Source organism: Fringilla coelebs (assembly GCF_963513975.1).
Source record: "Fringilla coelebs genome assembly, chromosome: 5".
Taxonomy (NCBI): Eukaryota; Metazoa; Chordata; class Aves; order Passeriformes; family Fringillidae; genus Fringilla; species Fringilla coelebs.
In genome coordinates, this window is record NC_140033.1 from 48,566,001 (window position 1) to 48,588,857 (window position 22,857).

A 22,857-nucleotide genomic window follows, 5' to 3' on the forward strand; every position below is an offset into this window, starting at 1 on the left:
ATCTAGCTGTGGTGGAAATAACTGTTTGCAGAACCCCCCCCAGCTGTTTGTATAGGTGGAAATTTGGGTGAAACAAGGGAGGAGCTTCCACACAGGCTCTTCTGGGGTAGTGCCAGGACAAGGGGAAGAAAACAGTCCAGCTACTCCAGGTAGTTGTTTTGCTCAGCTCCTTTTGGACAGGGTCAGGGCTCCCAGGAGTATAGTGAAGCAGTAGCGATGTGGTTTTGTGTGCTGTTCTCATGAGACTTCTCAGCATCCATCTCCTGCTCTAAGTTGTGCTTTAGGGAACTAAGTTTGCAGTGCTGGGAAATCAAATACAGCAGGTGTTCTTTGCAAGTTTGTCATCACTGCAATAGTGGCAGTGCTGCCCTAGACAGAAATGTAGGGGGGAAGGTGGTCATAATCACAAATGTAGCCTGCAGTAGGTCAATGTCAAGAGGTAAATAGTCCTGGACAGCTGTGAGGGCTTTCTTTACCACACTGAGTTACTGTTCAATTTGGGATTTTTCTCCATATAGCAGTGATTTAGAAGTTCTTTCACACCCTCCCAAAAACAATGACGGGTATTAGGATGATGAATACAATAACGTATGACACAAGAGATGGTCACATTCTTTATTGTCATTTGAAGTCTTTAGCCATCAGTAAAGTGAATGGGCAGAAAACAACCAACTGAGCAGACAAACCCACCTTTGCTGGTTATTTCCAAATATAAATAACTGTGTGAGAACTGAAATTGAGCCAAAATAGAAAAAGGAAGCTGGGGAATTTAAAAGACAAAAGTAAGCCTAGCTGCACTCCCTTTTCATAGTGTCAGTGAAGAGGAAGTACCATAACAAAAAGGAAGCTATGGTTACATTTGATCAGACATTTATTCCAACAGTAGGCATGGAATTGCACTTTCATGAAAATGCCAAAGCTGAATCGAGTCCAGTGCACTGGGGCATTTTGTGCACTTAGCTTGATTTCTGCTGCAGCTCCTTCATTCTGTTCAGGGCACTGCCAGCCTGAAACCACTCGATCTGCGACTCATTGAAGGTGTGGTTCAGCATGATTGTTTCTTGGCTCCCATTGGGATGCTTGATGATGCATTTCAGAGGCTAAAGGAAGAAGACAGTTTTATTTATCCTTCTCTTTCAAGGGAGAAGGTTATGTGAAGCTTCTCGCAGGAAAATTTCTACATGGTTTTAAAGGGCTGAAAAAGGAAAATTCCAGCTCAGGGTGGATCTTAACATAAAAGTGAGGTTGCAGTTCCTTCTAGGGAACACTCGTGCTTAAGTCAACAGGTCCAGGAATTCAGAGTACTGTACGAAGCTTTCTCTTAACTGTTCAGAACACCACTGTTTCTGACCTGCCCTGTGTCTCCCATCCTGCTGTGTCTCACCTGGCTGGCAGGCTGCACTGCTCATCAGTGCCAGTGCTGCCTCACGAGCACACAGCTCACCACTGATCCCCATCAGTGGCACGTCCCTGCCCCCAGGTGCATGACAGGACACCCAGACACAGTTACCTTTCCAGGTGCGAAGTCTTTCAATCCCACAATGCTCAGCTTATCCACAGGATGAATCTTGTTATAGTCTGCTGGATCAGCAAAAGTGAGAGGCAGTAGACCTTGCTTCTTCAGATTGGTTTCTGTGGAGAACAAACCACCAACCACACTTGTAACATCCCATTCCAGGGACGCATGATTACCTTCTGGCTGCTTAGATTACTATTCCAACAATGATTACTATCTTTGTAGCAAAATCAGCATATCCTTTGTTTGTGGCATATCCAACTAGGTATGTAACAGGACTTCTGACAGGAGGGACCTTGCCATCTGTCAGCAGGGAGGGTTCATGCCTGTAGGTGTTGAGCCCTGGGCAAGGTATAAACACCACTTCCACTCAAACTGAACACATCCTGTTTACAAACACCGAAGGGGAAGCCTGACTCACCGTGGATCCTGGCAAAGCTCTTGGTGATGATGACCCTTCCTCCCAAGTGACGTGGCTCCAATGCTGCATGCTCCCGGCTTGATCCCTCACCATAGTTTTCATCCCCAACAACTGCCCATTTGATACCCATTTTCTGTGACAGAAGACACAGATTTACATTTGTGCAGCCACTCAAGTGAGGAATTAACAATAAATACCCACCCACACATCTAATTTCAGCACTTCACTGACATTGCTATGCTATGACACCTTTTCCAAGAAGATTCCCTTGGGTTCTGAGAAAGGAGAGAACTAAAGGAGTATAGTGCTTCACAGTAGTTAGGCACTGCCATCCTTGCTGACAAGGGCTGAGGAGAATTGCTCTTGGGATCCAGAGCAAGTATTTTCCTTCCTTTTTCTGCCACCTCTCCTTCCATCATGCTATGCCAGACCAGTGTTTGCATGACCCACGACCTGTGCTCTACTTCTGGAAGGGATATGGAAAATTTTAACTTTTCTCTACTGAAAGAGCCAATTGGAAACAACTGCCAAGCTGTCCAGAGGGTAAAAGGACATTTCTTGAGATTTGAAGCCTAGTGTTAAAGAATAAATGGGATAAGACTATAATTTATTTAAACATTAGACTAGTCACAGGTGAAGCATTCCAGGAGGCAAGATTTAGTTAATCTGATGACACCCATGCCTTTTAAGGTGTGCAGAGCCTAAAGGTGTTCTTCCTCTTTCATCTATGACTTCTGGTCCCCTCTGAGTCACAAGATATTCCTCCCTCTTCCCCATAGCAGGTAGGGACAAAATCTCCTAAAGGAACTGCAGTCATTAGAGAAGTACCAAGAAATGCCTCAATGCTGAATGAATTCACAGCAGCTGTTACTTGAGAGCAGGAGGGCAAGATCCTTATATTTGGCACAGAATGCCCAAAGTGTAAACAACCTCTTAAAATAGATGTGTCAGGGGAAGGTCTCACCTTGTAGTAACGGGCTGTGTCTGGGACTGGGCCAAACTCCTGGGTTAATGCGTTGCGCACAGAGTTGGCTTTGCCGTTTTCGATGTTGATGGCGCCAATGAGCAGGTTGTTGGAGATGTTGTCCAGATGGCCACGGAATTTGAGCCACGGTCCGGCTGCAGAAATATGATCAGTGGTGCATTTCCCTTTTACCTAAAGCGTAGCAGAAGAGAAGAATGTCTCAGGATGGACTAATGTACTTGACCCTTCCTCAACACTTTTAACTGTGAAGCATTAATTGGGAGAAGCAGTTGATACTCCAGAAGGCTCTGCAGCCCTTCAGAAAGACCTCAACAGGTTAGAGAGGTGGGCAGAGAACTGTCTGAAGTTCAGCAAGGGCAGGTTCAGGGTCCTGCATCTGGGAAAGAGTAACTCCATGCACGAGCTGCTGGAAAGCAGCTTTGCAGAGAAAGACCTGGGGGTCCTGGTGGACAACAAGCAGTCCATGAGCCAGCAGTGTGCCCATGTGGCCAAGAAAGCCAATGGTATTCTGGGGTGAATTAGAAAGAGCATTGCCAGCAGGTCAAGGGAAGTAATCCTGTCCCTCTAATCACCCTAGTGAGGCCACCTCTGGAGTGCTGTGTCCAGTTCTGGGCTCCCCAGTACAAAAGAGACACGGAGCCCCTAGAGAGGGTACAGGGGAGGGCGACAAAGGGATTAAGGGACTGGACCATCTCCTGTTCAGCCTCAAGAACAGACAAATGAGAGGGGACCTCTCATTTACAATATATGTAAGTATCTGAAGGGAGGGTGTCAAGAGTGTGGAGCCAGGCTCTGCTCAGTGGTGCCAAGCAATAGGACAAGAGGCAATGGAGCAGAAACTGAGGCACAGGAAGTTCCATCTGAACACGAGGAAGAACTTCTTTACTGCGCAGTGACCACATTGGAACCGACTGCCCAGAGAGGCTGTGGAGTCTCCCTTACTGGAGATATTCAAAAACCATCTGGACACAATCCTGTGCCATATGCTCCGGGATGACCCTGCTTGAGAAGGGAGGTTGGACCAGATGACCTACTGTGGTCCCTTCCAACCTAACCCATTATGTGATCATCATATCTCTTTTTAAAGGCATAAGCCCCAGAAAAGCACATCAGTTACAGAACCAAGGCACTCTAAAGCAGAACACAGTGGTCATTCTGCATGCACAGGGTAAGAACAACATCCCTTTTCCAAAGGGTAAATTACAAAAATTAGCTTAGCCATGACATCTCCTGCTGTGTCCTCACTTCCCTCAGCAGTAGGTTGTTCAGGTACAAAAAGCAATTAAGCCCTTCCTGCTACAGCCCTGCCTTCCTGCTGGGGAACTTCAACAAGATGCCAAGTGTTACCCTCTAAGTTTCCAAACTGCACATAAGCCTTCTCAGCTTGTAAGAACACAATTCCCAACCAGAGATAATGGCCTTCCAACTGGTAAGTTCTAAAGTGCTTATAAAGGAATTGCCTGTGTCAAAAACTTTTGCACAGCAGTATGGCCCTTGGGAGTACATCCAACTCTGTCACTGAGAATCAAGAATGTTCCCAAAGGTCAGTTCATAAGGGATTGCATTTCAGAACCCCTCACCGTATCAACTGAAGTTTCCATCTGTTAACTCACCTCAGGCAGTGAGGAGAAACCCATGTCTCCATTGAAAGACCAAATTGCAATGTTTAACAAGTGTGAAGTAATTTCTCTTTCTATAAAGTGGGAAAAGAACATGCACACTGATGGATGAGAAGTTCCCAATGACCTCATTTCAGACAAAATACATCTTAGAACAGTCAGTATTAGAGATGCTAATTAAAGAACCCATCCACCTTTCTATTGCAGGTTGTAACTGGGACAAACTCTGCAGACTGCATGGTTTGGGCATGATCATATTACATGCTATAACAAGCTTGCTTTTGCATGGTATTAGCAAACCACTAGCCCAAAGGAGAAGAGTCACTTAGTTATAACAGAAAGAAGTGTCAGAAGGAAACACCTGGAAGAAAGGAGGACACTTTACTTCCCTTTCTGTAATAACGTGGTTGTAGGGGAGGGAATCAGGTATCTCAAAGGCACATCCAAAGCTTCTAGCAGTTGCTGTGCAAACCCCTGTTCAAGCAGACCTGTCATAACTGATGCTCCCCCACTTTGTTCCTGACCTTGATGAGGATCAGCATGTCTTCTAGATCCTTGCCATCCCACTTATCAAAGGGCTCAAGAAGCTGGAGACGCTGGCTGGTGGGGCTCACATCCACCCGCTGCCCACTGCCATCCTTGGGAGGGTACTGGTAGGTGTCCTGACCTGGGTCGAACTCCTTCCAAAGAAGAAAGGAAAATCATCAGCCTCAGCCATCCCCTACAGCACGTGAAGAACAAGACAATACAGGCAACTGCACCAATTCTGGCTCTACCACCATGTGTCAAGAAAGAGGTCAGTGCCTGTAAGTTCCCTCAGTATAAAGAAAACACTGCTAGTGTCAGGTCTTCCCTCCCTCTGCCCCCAGACAAGAAGTTACCAGCTTGGGCAGCTCATCTGCATCAGGTGCCTCTAGTTTAAACTTCTTCCCATCTGCTCCTGTCAGGTAATCTGTCTCAGGGTTAAATTTCAGTGTGCCAGCAATGGACAGGGCTGTGACAATCTGAAAGAAAAAAAAAAAAAAGACAAATTTAAAGGCATGTTCTACCTCCCATCACTTCACCTGAAAGTCCTACATCTAAGTCTCAAAGCCACCAGCCAAAAGCTACTAAACAAGGTGCTCTGGGCCTCTTCTGCAGGTGTCCTGAACAATTCCACAGCCCCTCCTCTGGCTGTTTCTTACCTCTGGAGAAGTCACAAATGCATGAGTCTCTGGATTGGCATCATTGCGACCCGTGAAATTCCGGTTGTAGGATGTAACTATTGTATTTTTCTCTCCTTTCTTGATGTCCTTCCTGTGAAAGGAGCAAACATGCTCATCAGATCCAAATGGAATATTGCTTCTAGATGTCTCATTAGTAGAATCCCCCAGCTTGGTTTTGGCAGCAGTCACTATCTTACAAACAGGAGCTGGTGCCTGTACATGTTTTCCTCCCTTGAGCACAGACCCCACAGACCCATTTGCATGAATGAATGCAAACCTAAGTCAAACACTGATTCTTGCAGTAGTTTTCACAGCTCATGTTGTTCGCTGTTGAACTGTCTAAACAACAATCAACTAAGCACATTGTCTTTGGATACTCCATGGTCACTTGTGATAAAGCAACATAAAAATGTGCCTCCCATCCCTTCTACTGGGAATTATTCTCCCTGCCACTCCAATGACTGAAGCTGGACCAATTCACTTTTCCTATTTTAAAAGGCCCATACAAACTTCAGACAAATCTTTCTTCCCATTCTTTGCCTTCTACAAAAAGCCTCCAGAATGCGTGTCCATTCTGCAGCTTTATTCACCTAAAGGCTCAATATAAATCTGTAGTCTTTCTTTTTGCCTCCTCCAGTACATACCAGACAGCTATGGCTAGTTGGTTTTTAAACATTTAATTACCAGTGTGTTGTATTTATAATCAAATCAGGCTTCACAGAGCATTCTGGAAGCCAAAAGATACAGAGCTAGAGCGAGGTCCATCTTTCATTTTACCTGTCCCACTGGCCGATGCATGGCCCACAAGCATTAGCAAGAACCAGCCCTCCAACTTCTCGAAGGATTTTTGCCTGGGGGCAGAAAACAACTTTGTTACCACAGAATGCCTGGAATGAATTTCTGGGGTTGCTCTTTTGGGGGAAGAAGACACTAACAGGAAGCACTGAGCCTGAGAAAATTCCCTTCCTTGTTTCAGTTTTGAGTCACTTTTATAAATACATGGGGTTTGACCCCAGTAAGACTGTAAGTTAAGACTGGGGCAGAGCACAGGATGACTTGCCATGATGTTCCCATTCTCCACCTGCTTCAACTTGAGCAATCCAGCTACTTACAAACATTTGACTGAAGGGTAGTGTCTGGCCTGATTAATATTCTATAGACTTCCTGTCCATGTAAGGAGAGAACTGGCAACAGTGCAGGCAAGTATGTGTGCCTGCTCAGTCTACTCAGCAAACAACTCAATTAAGGGGGCAGCTGGTAAGGAAAGGTATGACTTGGTTGGAAGAGCCATCAAACATTGGCTGGACATACCCATATGTAAAGACTTGGTCCTCACACTATGACAGCATCTAAAATTTACTAAATAGTAAAGCTAATTAAAACAACATTTTCTGCACAGAAAACAAGGAAGAAAGTAGGTAATAGCTTCTCAACAGAAACATTTCTTTTAAAGCCAATATGAGTTTTGCTGTAAATTTGGTCTAAATTGGGAACCACCCTCCAACAAAAGGGCATGCTCTCTTTAGAAACTGGGATAAAAGTGGATTGCAGCCTTTTGTCAGCTATGGCCATCTACAGAATCCCAGGAGCACAAGTTATCCCTTGCTATGCTTGTTCTCTCCTCAGGGCCCCAGTTCCTGACAACTGCCTCAGTCTTGGTTCAGTTCTAATCCTGTTTTTACATGCCCAGGTAGTAAAGATATCAGGTCAAAACACTGTCAAAGATGGTGGCAGGACCCACAGGCACAGTAGCACAAGATCAGCTACTACATCAGTAATTGCACCTCCAGAAATAAATGAAGACAAAGTTTAGAAGGCTTCCATTAGTTAACTTGGCCCCCCAAGTACTGTCCTGAAGAATTGAAGCCTTTCTGTTTGGAAGTGCAAAGAGCAGCCATACTCACGTAACCATCTCTTTCAATGGTGGCACGGATCTGCTCTGAGCCTGGTGTGATTGTGAACTTGGATTTGCACTTCAATCCATGCGCAAGCGCCTGTTTTGCCACTGCTGCGGAGCGTCCCATGTCCTCATAGCTGGAGTTGGTGCAGCTGCCAATTAAGCCTGTGGTGTTTGACAGAAACAGGGAGGTGGTTACTGCAGCCCTGGTACTTGGAAGATTCTCCCTGACCCATCTCCCAGAAGAACAAACAAGGGATAACCACCTTTTCTGTTGATAAGGAATCTGAAAGGGTTTCAGGTACCAACACTGCCAAGCCTCCCAGCAATATGGTGTGGTCACAAGCAGTCCCTTGTCCAGGTCTGGAGGTTGCACAGTTGGAACACACTACCCTGGTCACTAGTCTAATCTGACTAAGTCACTGTTTTACAAGACCTGAGTGTCACCTACTTGCACTTTGGTTAAGCAAATAACCAAAGAGAGGTATTGTTCCACAAAGACAGAAGAAGCTTTAAATCAAGATGGCAAGAAATGCAGGAAATGGTGAAAAGAAAACATCTTCAGTATAGTATGAAGACCACACAAGGACATGCTGTACCATCCTGACAGCATTCTGGTGCTAAGCAGCAAAATAAAAATTCTCTCTCAGTTACAGCTACTGTAACTGTATCCTATTTGTAACACTAGAATATAATACACTTCCCACCTGGGACCTGGCTTTACAATGTATTTTCATTCTTTTTATTCCTTCCTCCACTCCATGAGCAACAGTTGAGAAGTCAGCCCACAAGTTAACATCCCACAAGCAAGTACATAAATTTCTAAGGCCGCTTTTTAGGAAGCAAGTACTAACTTTACTAGGTCCCAAGAGTTCAACAGCCAACTGCTGGGAGTGCTGACAGTCATGCTCCTGACAACTCTCTGACAACAGGTAAATCCATACCATAGACTTTTAATAAAAACCATCTTCAGTGGTAACATTCCTGTCAATCCAAACATTCAAATGTTTCAAAAATGGAAGAAAGCTGGTCTACCTCTGGAGATTAAAATCTCTCCTACTATCCTGGATCTCATCCTACCCACTTGGCCCACGTGGTCACTACTTTGCCCAGAAAGTTGATATGGCCATGAACAGATGGCACTGCACCAAAGTCAAAGGACAGACAGCAGCAGTGGAAAAACTGGGTCCCAAGCTATGCGACCAACAACTTATCCCACGACAACAATGTTTATGCCACAAGTATGAAGGCAGAGGAAAGAGCAAATGCTACCCACCAACTCTGATATCAACAGGCCAGCCCTCCTTTTCTGCCACAGCACCAATATCTGACACAGGGTGCGCCAGGTCTGGTGTGAAAGGTCCATTGATATGCGGTTTCAGCTTTAAGAAACAGTGACAAAGTCAGAAATCACAGTAGCAAAGAATAACCCCAAAACACAGCAGCAAATCAATTCCTTTCACAGCTCTATCTGGAAGTTAACTAAGATTCTCCTACATGAAAACCGGAGCACAAGCTGTAGGTGAAGCAGACCTGAACGTATTTTACATGTTCTAGCACAGCAGCAGGGGTGTTGCATCAAACTCCCAACTTGGTCTTCAGTCACACAAAGCAGAGTCACATCACAGCACTCAAGATGGCAAGAAGATATGAAGTCTTACCTCACTGAGGTTGATTTCTATCACCTGGTCATACTGACAACCAGAATCTGGTACCAAGTGCTGCTTGAATTCATCTGCTAGTGCAGCTATATCTGGAATAAGAAAGAAGGAAGATCTGAAGAGTGCGGCAAATATGAGGGAGAAAAAGAAGTCTAGGATAACTAAACACAGCGGGGTAAACTGCGTCATTTCCCAGCCACTTCATCTACAGACTCCCTGCCTGTAGCAGATGTCCTACAGGACCACACACAAGGTCAAAAAATCTCATCAGACAACACCATAGGAGAATACTGCTCCCAGAATACACCTTCACTTAAACCCATACTTCTACCCACTTCAATCCCTAAATTCTCTTACCAGCTCTCCCAGTCTTGCCCAAGTATTTCTTCATGCGTTCATTGTAAGGGAAGATCGATGTGGTAGCTCCGATTTCAGCCCCCATATTGCAGATTGTTGCCATTCCTAGAGAAGTGGGAGAAGAGACCACAGGGTCAAATGAGAAAGTCCAAGACCACTCAATTCTCCAGAAGTCAGCATTGCAAAAGACAGCAAAGCTAAGAGAGATCAGCGTGTCAGCCACAGAAACCTAAAGCTGAGAGGACACTGACAACATAATGGCTGGTTCAGCCCCTTTGTTTCTGAACAATACAGTGCCTGTGACCAGACTCTTGTGGAAGGAATGAGCCAAAAGTTACACTGATACATGCAAATACTGATATAACAAGGAACTCCTGTTGGCACTGAGCATCAAATAATTTACAGCAGTGAGGAGTGTCTCTGCTACCTGCAATGAGTGTCCCGTCCCTCCCTACCATCTCATTTGTCTTCACTGGAGGAGCCAGACATTTGTGAGAAATTTAATGGGCTGAATAAAATGCTTCCAGTGACAGAACACAATAAAAAAATCCCAAATATTTGCTCACAGCACTGGGATCAACCATCCCTTTCAATGACACAGCAATTAAGTTGTAGAAGCTCCTGTTTTACATTTAACAAGCTAGAAGCAGATATAAAATTCCTTCAATTTCAGAGAAGAAAAATCCCAAATTGCTCTCAGTTTGTAAACCAAGTATTCTAAATTGTAGCCAAGTCATACAAATTGAAAGGAGAAGTCCAGCTTGAAGGATGCACATCAAGCTAAAGGAAGACATTTTTTGTAATTTGGTGGTCCTAACTAGCATATCACAGAGAACTACCATTTTTGCTAGTTCAAATTCAGCACCCAAGATCCACAATTAGCTAGTATAAAGTGTCTGTTACAAACTGCCTTCTGGTCTCAGAACCTCTGCTCTTTGTTTAGCTGCTGTCACACATATATTCCCATTAACCTGTTATTATTTTTTATTCATAGCCTATTTTAGGCTGAAATGAGTATGTCATTCCTTTATTGCTGACATCTCCACCCTCTAAGTTTACACTGGAATACATCCACACTTATCCTGACACACCATCTTACAGGATTCGTCACAATTAACCATTCCATGTTCTCAAAATCACAAGAAGATTTAGTGGAGAGAGGTCAGTTCTTCACTAAGAGGGAGTGCTATCTTGTTACACCACTCTTCCAATTTGCCATGTACAAACTGCCGGGCCAGGCTAAGGGAAAACATTTGGTACTTCTTGTTTGGTTCCCTTCCCAGCCTCCACAGATAGCTCAACACCCAGCTCCACCAACAATCCACTCAGATAAGAGATCTGTGTTGACTTACCTGTGCAGGAGATTGAATCCACACCCGGCCCATGGTATTCAATGATGGCGCCCGTTCCACCCTTGACAGTGAGGATGCCAGCCACTTTCAGGATCACATCTTTAGGAGAAGTCCAGCCCGAGAGCTTGCCAGTCAGTTTTACACCAATAACCTGAGCAACATCAGTGAGGGAAAAAAAATACTGGCATCACTTCCTGTCAGAAAGGTAACAGTATATAGCTCTGCTGTGGGGTATATTCCTGTCACACTGCAATGGTATCTGGTGCCTTATATACACAGTGCTTGAAAATCAATGCTCCTTACACATCATGTGTCCCATCCTTGGCATCAAAGCTTCATATTCCTTCTGCTCCTACCTTTGGGCATTTGAGCTCCCAAGGGATTCCTGCCATGACATCCACAGCATCAGCTCCACCCACACCAATGCAGATTCCCCCTAAGCCACCTCCGTTGGGGGTGTGTGAGTCTGTGCCGATCAGCATAACCCCAGGGTAGGAGTAGTTCTCCAGAATGATCTGAAAATAAAAATGGATTGTTTGCTTGCTTGTTTCATGGGAAAGGAGGGGGAAGACAGCAGAAAGAAAACAAAAACAAGAGTTTAGATCAGTTTGTATTTGCAGATTTCAGTAGCAAGAAAATAATTTGGGTTGGATTGGAAATTCTCTTTTGTTTCAAACTCCTTGTGGAGGATGTAATGACAAAACAAGGTATCAAGTCTCAGCCCCAGGATCCTTGCTCATCCCAGGATAATTAAAAAAAAATTAGAAAACAATCTCCTCTTTTTCCTTCCAGTTTAGGCTTTCGCTAAGGTGCCACCTTTGTTAGGCCTCAAGAGTCTGTTCCATAATCTCCATACCATTAATTAACAGCTGAGCAAGTCAGGTCACTTATCCAATGCACTTATCCTTCCGTAGCCTTTGTGCTCCCATAGTAGTAGAATACCAACAGGCTCCTCCAATCCATGCTGCCAGCCAAACTCAATTACGTAGAGGACCTTCTCCCCAAGACGCTGCCCTTCCCTTATTGATGCTACCAGTTCCATCTAAGACTTTTCAACTATTAACAAAACCAACAAACCATTCTTCAATTAAAAAAAGAGATTTCTGTGGTAGCAACACTGTAGAGAACTCAAGCAATGAACTTCTCACTGCAAATGTGCCACACCAACACTAGGAACAGCCTTTCTGGGAAGCACAGAACTCACAGCACATGCATTACAGAACAGCTTGAACAGAACTAAGGCAGTCCTTTACCCAAAGACCAAGGCGTTGCTTTCAGAACTTTCAGCTTTATATTCTTGTAGCCACATCAACATATTTGTGTAAGAAAGGTCACTCTCAAGGCCTCACTTTGGCACAGTTGTACCTGAAGCTATACAACACGACCAGTTTCCTCCAGCCAGAGAAAGTCAACCACAAGACTGGTAACCACAGCACGGAGCAATGTTGCCACATGACAGATGTTACGAGTGGCTTTGGAACACAAATGACCTGAGGTGTTCCCATAACCTTTTGAAGAGTTCATCTGTTGCGTCACATTAAGTTAAGGTAACCTTAGTAACTCATTTTGTAGCTAAGAAAACATAGCAGAGAGCTCTTGACTGCACCTGGTCACAAGTTCCCTGCTGACAGGATGCTTACCAGTCATCCATTCTCCTCTCCACTCCTTTTGCCTCATGCTGCTCTTCAACTTTTGCTGCCTGAGACTCAGAGGAACAATGAAAAATGACTACTGGACCCTCAAAGCAAACCAACCACAAGCAAGTTAGGGACATCCTGACAGAGGCGCTTGTTTAGAAAAACAAAAAGCCTCATCAAGTGGTAAATTATTTTGGGACTGTCATATTCTTTTTTAGATCCAAGTGTAATAACGAGAGAATCTCAGACTTGGAAACTGTTTTGCATTTTCTTCAAATTCACCTAGCAACTCCTTATGTGTTGCCACTCCTGAGTACTTGAAGTATGCTGCTCTGTTGTGTCCTCATATACTCTTCTGGGTTTTACAGAACTAAATGCATACATAATAATCCTAAAAAAAGTATGTTCCCAAGGCTGCTTTCCTTACCACCAAAAGCAATTCACATTAACCCTATGTAACTTCATGGCCTCACCTTACTGTCTCAATTGTACTAAGAGGAGCCAGCCCACAAGCAGTTAAGGTATTTCAAGCTTCTGTAATTCACATGGCATGCTGTTGGCACTACCTAATGATACATCAGGTTACAATTTGACCAAAATAACCTTTTAAAAAAACCCCACTGTAGTCAAGATAACTGAGAGAGAGCAAGTAAGAAACCTCGCCTGCCTCGAGCAAAGCAAGTTGTTTCCCTAAACCAGTGAATTCTCTAACCATTTGTACTTGAGCTCTCTCTCCACCCTAAGGTAAAAAACCCACTGCATGTTCAAAGACTGCAAACACACACACTTTACCTGGTGAATGATTCCTGACCCAGGTTTCCAGAATCCCACTCCATACTTGGCACCAGCCGTTGACAGAAAGTTGTACACCTCCTTGTTTATGTCCTATTCACACAGGGAAGCACAGAGCATTAGTACCACATTTTGTTCTTCCATACATCAAAAACTTGCTCAAACACATTCCTTTCTTTCACATGCCTGCCTGTAGTTTGCTTCCTAGTTTTGCAGCAGCTGGAAGGAGTTGCACATAATTTTTAAAACCAAAAGGTTAAGATTAAGACTGTTTGACAGACAGTTGTAACAGACCATTTAATTTCATCCCACTTGTAACTCTACTAAAAGTTTTTAAATTTCTAATTCCAAACAGCACAATTTAAGGAAAACCCTGCCAAAATGCTGTGCTCACTTTCCCTATTCTTGGAGGCTTTTTTTAACCTGTTTCCCTCACTCATTCTAGCCCCTCCTTCCTTCCCTAACGGGTGTTCTTTTTCCTATACAGATGCTTTGGAGACATTTCAAATCCCTTAGATAAATATTCTGGCTTTATTTTTACAGATTAAGAAATGGAACTGGAAGTGTTCACTGCCAGGGGAGGTGGTGAGTGTCATTTGTCATTCTAGCAACTCCCCTCTTTAAGACTCACACAATGCTGTCTTTCTTGCTGCACTGTCACCATTGTTAGTGGAGGTCACACCGTGAAAATTGCTTGTGAGAAAAACCATGGTTGCCAAGGAAGTATGACACTATTATATCCTAACAGTTCTTGGCAGAAGAGTGCTGGAGTAGATAAGATAAGCACTAGAAGGAGAGAATTTCTTAAAAGACTGTTCTCATGCAGCTAAGCATCAGAATAAAGGGAAAGGGGAAACGAGATAATTGAAGAATTGTCTCAGTACACATTTGCTGAAGTTTCCCAAGAGGCTGCAGCAGCTCTTTAAGCCTTGTTTTCCACTGGGAGTTGGGTCACTCCACTCTGTTTGTGCATCCCTCCCCCAGTAAACCCAAACCACCCTCTGGCCTGCCAGCATTCATTGTGTGCCAGCTGGCAGCAGTGGAAGCCAGTCAGAAGAAGGCAGGACCTTTACTTGCTCTGCTCAGAGTGGATGGCAAAGAAGGGACTCAGCTCAATTCAGGGCTGCAGCAAATATAATTGCACTATGGAGAATAAATGCAGGAACAGAGGAAAGGGGAAAACAGGAGGTGAACAGGAGAAAAGAAATTGTCAGATTTAGTTAAGTCTCAAACTGTTAATTGCACAACTTAGGATTGAGACAAGCAGAGCAAAAACTCCCCAAATCACTCCTGAGTGGTGCAAGTTGCTTTATTGTGGCCCACTGAAGAAAGCCAAAAGCAGATACTTCAACACCACAAGTTTCTGAGAATAGATATGGACTAAAATCTTAAAATGCAGCTGACCCCTGTTTACTGTTTGTAAGTTCTGGTATCAACACTCCAGGTGCAATTCCTCCTGGCTCTGACAGTGGACTTTGGCTAAGTCCACTTGGAGTAACAAGATTTCCTTGGCAGATGCATTGTGGTACGTTGGTGAGAGATAAATGTGTCTATAGATCACAGAAGCTCATTTCGGGGGGGAGTAAGCAGTAAAACAGCTGAGTAGAAAATTTTAAAATGGTACTGATTCAGCAGTTGGACAAACAACACTTTGAAATTCCCATATAAAACCCAACATCCTCCATACTTATACACAGTTTTATACTATACCCATGAGCCATGAAAGCTGCACATGATTCAGTTACTGCTCTTCAGATAATCAGTAGCAAAGGATTTGGGAAAGTAACTACTTGCCTCCACCTCACAGTGGGGGACCAGTGCAATGCAGACATATGTTCATTAAGTTTTTCACAGGCTATACTGCAACGCAGAGTAATCTGGCTTCCTTTTTTTCCCTTGGAAATGATTTTTTTTCTCTTCTTTAGCTGAAATATCTTCTCTAGAACACACATGATCTGGGCTTCCATCACTAACAACTTAAGACTAGCTTTTCCCACATTCATAGTCCTTTAAACCATGTAATGGATGAATCTGAGGTGAAAAACTCCCAAAAATCCATTTAGTCTGTTTCTTTACTGCATCTGACCTACAGAGCTGACCACCACAGGCAATCTGTTACCATATGTGATTCCTGGCTGTCCTTATGGGAAAAAAATTTAAAATCAGCTCATCCTTCAACTGGAATGACATTTTCAAACAGACAGAAGTTACGCCTCTGCAACAGTGACCTTGGCTCTTTGAAGATCCTTTTCACCGCCTGCCTGGGCCTCGATGAGGTGATCACAGTGGATGGTGGAAGGCACAGCCACTTTTGGCAGCCCGCTGCTGATGAACTGAAGCATTGCCATCTGAGCTGTGGCATCCTGCATGGCCACACGGTCGGGCCGTAAGCGCAGATAGGTCTTGCCGCGCTCAATCTCCTGTTTTGCGGGGTCATCCAGGTGTCCATATACAATCTTCTCAGACAAGGTCAGAGGGCGGTCAAGCCTGGGGAGAATAATTTTATTGTCTGCATTTTGTGTACTTCAACATTTGCCATTTTAAGCATGTAACAGAATGCTTCCCTATATTGCTCAGACTGTTAAGACCTATTAGCACAGAGAAACCTCCATGCTCTGCTTACAGCACTAAAATATCAACTGGCACATGGTTAAACAAGGGTCCAGTTCATAAAGTTCAAAAACATATAAACTGATGTCATTTTATGTTTTCTTTTCTAATCTTCCTATACCGTAAAAGTAATATTGATTGCTCACTTCTTGAGTCATATTTCAAGACAGCAAATGTAGAGGTGAGACAGAGGTCAGACTCAATTCACAAATACCAGATCCCACAGCACAGCAAATACAACTAAGCAGAGCTTCATGACCTCAGACCTTTCATTCTGCAGCTGTATCAGCTGAGGAATCTATTTATGTATGTAGCAAGATCTTCTGAGAAGTAACTAAATCAACACAACAACTTGAAATGAGAACTACCACATTTAACAAGGGACACAAAGACTGAAGGACAAGTCATACAAACCATTGCCACAGTAAGTGGAGCAGGAATGACAAATTAGCAAGCACACAAGCCTCTATCAGCAGATTAAGGTCACTATGTTTACATATGCTATGAATTCCTAGTCCTTTGTTCCATGCCTAACACCTACAGCAGAACACAGCACAAAGAAGCATTAGCCTATAACAACCCTGACCCATGCACTGCTGCCCCAGAAAGAAGCAAGGGCCAATGTGAAGACTCCTCAACAAGGGTATTAAACAAAGAGGATGGAGCCCTTTCTAGCACCTCCTCTGCACTGGCCTGGTTTTCTGCATGTTGCAGTGCTTCAAACCTTCCCACAGTGCCCCACCACCATGAGGAGACACTACAACTCATGTTTCACTCTATTTACAACTGCCACTGTTCATGCTGCTTTCCCTGGTAAACAATCCTTGTGCCAGGGCCCCACAACAATTTTTTCTTCCTCTCCTGTCACTGCAGAGCTCAATTCAATACCCTGACCCTTCCCTTCTCCACTCTTACCTCTTACGGACGATGTTGATGTTCTTCTCCAGTTTTTCATAATTGATGTATTCATTAGGTTCAAAGTGGCTCATGGCCACCTTGGCCCGCTGGCACAGGACAGGAGCAACATGGTAGCGTCGTACCCCACTATTCAAGGCATGCTGAAAAAAAGGAAACTATTAAAACTGGAATGCTGTAGAGTGAATTTCTGTAACATATCAATTGAAAATGTTTTTCAGGTTTTGTTACTGGGATTTTACAGACTGAGGAATGCAAAGGCACCCAAATGTATTTCATCATACAATATTATCTTCAACAGTGAGAAGCCAAATCTTAAACAGTGAGAAGCCAAAGTACCCAGAACAGGTAGCATTTACTAAATTATTCCACATTTTTCTTTGTTGCACCAGAAGCCTTATGCTTTCAGATGAGAAATCTGCTTTCAGGCAACAATGAGCCAGTTCTCAAGAAAGCATCAGTCTGCCATGCTCCTGACACATCAGTGTCACGGTGAAGAACCAATGCTGTTTCTAAAGCAAACTATCCCTAGTATTTGCTTGCTGGAATTGAGTTGACATTGAAATTGACATTGGCAGGAGATACAGCGCCAGTCTGACTGGACACACCTCTGTTCCACCATCACATACTAAGTTTCCTAGGCAGGGTCCCTCCATACTACTACAAAACACATTAAATTCCACAAGGAGACTTTGGTGTACAGGCCTGGTCTATAATGTAACACAGAGCAGGAGAAGCAAGATGTGGAATAAACTCACCAGCTCCACCAGCCTGGCTGGTGCTCTTTTCCTCACTCTCACAAAGGCACCCTCATCTTTCACCTCTGAAAAGCCTTGAACTTACCCTACAGGTGAGTTAGCTGCATGACAGGTGAACTATACTGTGAGCTGAATGCATCAGCAGAAAGTGCCAGGGGAAAAAAAAGCCCAAATTTCACTTGGCAGCCTCCACAGTGAGACAGTTTCCTGGAACACAGGAGAAGGGCAGGCTATGGCGAGGCACCTTTACAGCGCCTGACCTGAAAGAGACGGGTCAGTGCCCAGGGCTAAAAGCTCTCACGCAGCTTTGAAAACTGAGTCAGACAGCAGCCTCCAGAAAAACTTCCAAGGATTTGGCACACACATTTCTTACATGCTTTCAAAGTCTCACTTGTCAGCATTAGAAGTCTGGAAACAGACTGAAGAAAAAAGTTCAGAACTCTTCCCTCCTCCAGTACTACACCTTAATCTCAATCCCACTTCTTCTATTCATCTGCTATTTCAGAGTTAGAAAGTTTTGATAAGTACAGGTTAATAAATGTAGCAGTATTACACTAAACACCCCTTTTGCATGTGTGATTGTAAATATTCCTTGTTCAGAACACAATCATTGTACCTACCACTGTTTTGTTCTTTTTTTTTAACCACTGTCAAAAAAAGCCTAGCTAATTCTTTAAACCTGTTCAAGCATTTTAATGTTTCCGTGTGAATATTTTTTCCAGCTTTCTTGTTACCAGCATCGAAAAGATTGCCTGAAATAATCATGATCAAAGAGACATCACCAATTTTTAGCAAAATCTCTTGTTTTTTGTCCTTTTGATAACCCTTGTTAGTATCTTTTGCAACAAAAATTTTGGGAAAGCTAGGCAAGATCCCACTACTCAGTGCACAAGCAAGAAGGGTGCAGTTTGCATTTTTACCAAGCTACCCTCAGCCATTACAGAAAGAGCTTTTGGTAGAAGCAGGACAGACTTATAGCAGTTGCACACCACCATTATGAAAGAATATCTGAGGGAAGTGAACCTCATGGTACAAAGAGGGCACTGCTCCTCCATGAGTGCATGGGGAACCCAGTCATCAAATTTCACTGTGCTGCACTTTAATCCTAGAACTTCCAGAACTTAAAACAGGTGTCAGACTTAAGACCTTTCCTTCTCCCACCAGCAAAAAAAAAAAAACAACCCAAAAAAACCCAAAAAAACCAAAAAGCCCCCACAAAAAAAAAACCACAACAACAACAAAAAAAAACCCTAGAACAACCACTCACACCAATACAAACACCACCCAGCTTCTCATTGTTTAACATACAAACTAGGCAAAGCTGCTCTTTACCTAGTAACCACGTAACTTTTATGTTTGCTCCTTTTATTCAGTCTTGTAAAAGTCTCCAACTGCTGGAGTGGCTGGGAAAAAACCATTGAGCTACTTAATCACTGTTCATGGAAAAATAATCTCTTTAATTTAGTTCATGGAAAAATAATCTCTTTCCTAGGCCAGGAAATGTGTTGTGGTTTAATGCAATAATTTCTTCTTAATTCATCATTGAGAAGAACAGATATGCAAATAAAAGTAATAGCACAGGCTTCATAGCATCTTAAGTCTTGCCTGAGACCAAAGCTGATTAAAATAGAAATCTGAAGCAGGGCACTCCAAAAAGAGGTGCAACAAAATTTTTCAAACAAAATTCAGGTAAAATCTTTTCTGTTTGAACAGACATGTCTATGGGTCTTTTCACTTCATGAAATGCACAAGGAAATGTAATATTTTTTCTAATGCTATGTCAGTATTCAGCTGGCAATTGCAAGATCAGCAATACAAAGTGGTTGAATCCTGCTGACCAAAGCTTCAGACCACCAGAAGCAGGAAGAGAGTGTGTTTAAGGTGAAGGATTCTGTCTGGACCTGGAGAGGTCTGGAAAACTGAAGGTCTGTTTCTGTAATGGCCAATATGACCCAGGGAAAATAACTGCCTAAACCAATCAGCTTCAGTAGACTAGACAAGCATTTTTCTCTACATAAGAATTTTAAAAGGCACCTATTTAAAAAGTGCCATCTTCATTTTACCAGGATATAAACCTAATCCTGTGTTTCTGCTGGGAATTAATTTGATTCAATGTGATTCTGCTCATGTTGGCACCCAGCAAGTCTAAGACTCCACCACCACCAAGCAAGAAGTATAAACTGCCTGGTTCAAAAGTCTGATCTCTCCTCACAAAGAATTTACACAATATCACTCATCACACCTGTCTATTCTCCATGCCTGTCCTCCTACTGCATCCTCAGAAACAGGGTAGGAGATCTGCAAGATTAAGGAAAAGTCACAAGCCTGACAATTCCCAGTTTCATTCCCTCTCATTCTTCTCTGAGAGGGAGTGTACTAGTGCTTTGTGGGGGCTTCCATGGTGTTTTTTTTAGTAAGCAGTGAGAAATGCCTTGAGCCCAAGAGCCAAGGGAAATAGGCAATCTATAAATCTATAAATTTTCCCTTTTATTCAGGAACTGTTTATTTCCAGGCTGACCAAACAGCTGCCAAGTGACGTCCTCTCACCTGGCACTGAATCCCTTATTCCAGTTTGCAGTGTCCTTGTTCAAATTTCAGTAAAAGGAATGGCAGTAATCATTACAGGGCTCCTAAGCCTACTGGTGTTTCACGAGGTGAAAAGCTTCCTTTAAAGACAGAAGAAAGCCAGTCCAATAAATGGGTCATTATTTTTGAAATCTCTGTAAGGAAGCTAACACTGCTCTTTACAAATTTTAAGGTAGCTATCATGCATTTAGCTCACTACAATGAATGTTCCAGATGCAAGGGGAGTCTGAATTCAGAAAATAACTTGCATTTTGACAGCCAGTAAGGCAGACGAGCCCAGTGAGCAAAAGGTCATGTTAAAAAGAGTAGCAACTGTGTTACGTGCAGTTCTGTCTGGGAAATCTGTTCTAGAAATCCCAGCTGAAACCCAAAATACCATCTTTCCTCATCTTCCCTGATCTAAGAACACTGGCCAAGTTCCCAACATTCACCGTGATTCTGCAAAAAAAAAAAAAAAGGCAGCATGGTATAATAAAATTGTAAATGCATGCTCATTTTCTAGACCCACCTCAAAAGAGCAACCAAAATTATGGTTCTGAAGATCCGTTTAGCCCTGGCCAACATTTCTGCCAGATACACAAAGCTGCCCACGCATAATTTTGGTACTTACCCACAATGCCTTCAATAAACCAAATATTTCAGGCAGTTTAGAGCTTTATAGTTCTCCCTTTCAATCAATCTTCAGGCAATGTGGCTTGAAAAATGGAATGCTACTAAAGGCATTATTTCAGGTAGGCAGAAAAGAGATCTTGACCCTTTGAGGCTATTAGAACTTAAAATAGGACAGTTAGTCCAAATCAGGCTAATTCCAATTTATTTCCCACAGAGGCAAGCTTTCTGTGCAGTTCCAGTTCCAAAAGAGTTCCAGGATGGGAGGCAAACAGAACCGACAGTAGCAATATGTGCCATGGTCAATGCTGACACTATCACAGTGCTCATATTCATTAATCTCTAGGCTGCTACACAGGGGCAAAAAAACCTTGCCTCCTAAAGATATCACCTAGAGGCATGTGTGATTAGCATCACAGATTTAGTCCTCCTCAGAGGGGAAAAAAATATGCACCCCAAGCCTGATAATAGACGACGACCTCCCAGAATACTAAATTCCCCATATCGACTGTGCCAGCACAGCCTTTGTTTTGCATCATACAATATTAATTTTAGCAAATGATTGCTTGTTCTCATGCAATGTCACAGCATAAAACAAGAACCAATTCATTACACTAATAAAAGATTTGCCTTCATTTTATGAGTACTCATTTCTGTTCAAAGTACAAACTAAAAGCTATTTAACAAGAAAGAACAAGTACGCCAACCTAACTAAAATGATGCTATTCTGTAACTTTCATTTAAATTAAAAAACCACTATACTTTTCTAAAGCATCTACCTCTAAAGTGAGACAGTAATAACCAAACTGGATTAATATTCACAAAAGATTTTTAGAATACTAAAAGCCAACCAAATTCTTACTTCAGTTCCCTAAGAAAGGGGAACATATTGGCCAAGGTCACAAGTGGCAAACTGAGAAGTTATGCGGCCTGCCTTTATCACAGGGGAGCAAAGGCTTCCTTATCCCTCAGCAACCCTGAACAGAAAATTGCACCTGGTATTTGCCTTACAGGCTTTAAAAGATATCAAAACTTTATTACTGAGTAGACACTAAACACAACAAAGTCTTAAGGAAGGCAATCTCTGTGGCAAGATCACATTGCTGGCAAAGGTGAGTTTTAGAGGTCATGACAGACAAGACTATGAGAGACTCTATCACGGCCCTGGGAAAAAAGGTCATTTATGTGCCTGACCCGCCTGCTTCTTCAGCCGTCCTAGTTCCCCACACAGAGAGGCTGGCATCTTTGTCACCCAGGGGCCTCTGTTTGTATTAAAAGGAAGATTTTTGAAGCAAAGTAGCCAAAGGACAGCTCACTCACACAACAGGGAGTTACTGCCGCGTGACTATAATGGAAAGTAATACAAGACGAGGGAAAGAAAAATGCCTGCCCTGGGGAAAGACCTTTTATTTCACCGTTCGGGCCCGCGTCCTCGGGCTCATTGCCCTGCTAGGCCCGGGGCTTTGACAGCGACTCCAGGCCACCGCAGCGGGGTCCGGGCAGACGGGGGAGGCGGCGGCGCCAGGCCGCGTCCCCGCCGCCCCGTTCACCTTGCTCTCACCTTGACGGCCGGCCGGGCCCGGTAGCGGGAGACGTCCTGCCCCAGGGCCCGAGCAGCGACCACACCGCCGCCGCCAAAGCCGCGGCCGCCCCACCATCGCCATGGAAACAGGGCGTGGGGCCGCAGCGGGGACACGCTGACCTACACGCGGAGGCGGGGACGGCCCGACCCCGAGGCTGCGGGTGAGCAGTCACCCTCGTGGCCGCCCAGCGGGCAATGATCTTGTCCCTGCCGCAATCCCCGCCGCCCGTCCCGCCCGCTGCCTGCCCTGCCCGCCGCCGCCGCTCACCCTCAGCCGAGCCGCCAGCACGCAGTACGGCGCCATTTTGTTCACTGACAAAGATGGAGTCGCGCCGCGATGGCGTCACGCAGCCCC

General features: G+C 43.9%; 1 protein-coding gene across 1 annotated transcript; it reads right to left on the reverse strand.

The window, feature by feature from the left end:
* Positions 1–601: 601 nt before the first annotated feature.
* ACO2 (aconitase 2) lies at positions 602–22,842 on the reverse strand. The gene is made up of 18 exons (XM_084206011.1): positions 22,771–22,842; positions 16,968–17,110; positions 15,671–15,929; positions 13,443–13,535; positions 11,370–11,528; positions 11,014–11,164; positions 9,662–9,766; positions 9,305–9,396; positions 8,920–9,025; positions 7,651–7,808; positions 6,524–6,597; positions 5,726–5,837; positions 5,423–5,545; positions 5,066–5,221; positions 2,902–3,093; positions 1,938–2,070; positions 1,511–1,632; positions 602–1,100 (listed from the first exon to the last, which is right to left on the reverse strand). The coding sequence occupies exons 1-18, from the start codon at positions 22,804–22,806 to the stop codon at positions 957–959; spliced, it is 2,358 nt and encodes a 785-aa protein (XP_084062137.1). The 5' UTR covers positions 22,807–22,842; the 3' UTR covers positions 602–956.
* Between the last annotated feature and the right edge of the window lie 15 nt (positions 22,843–22,857).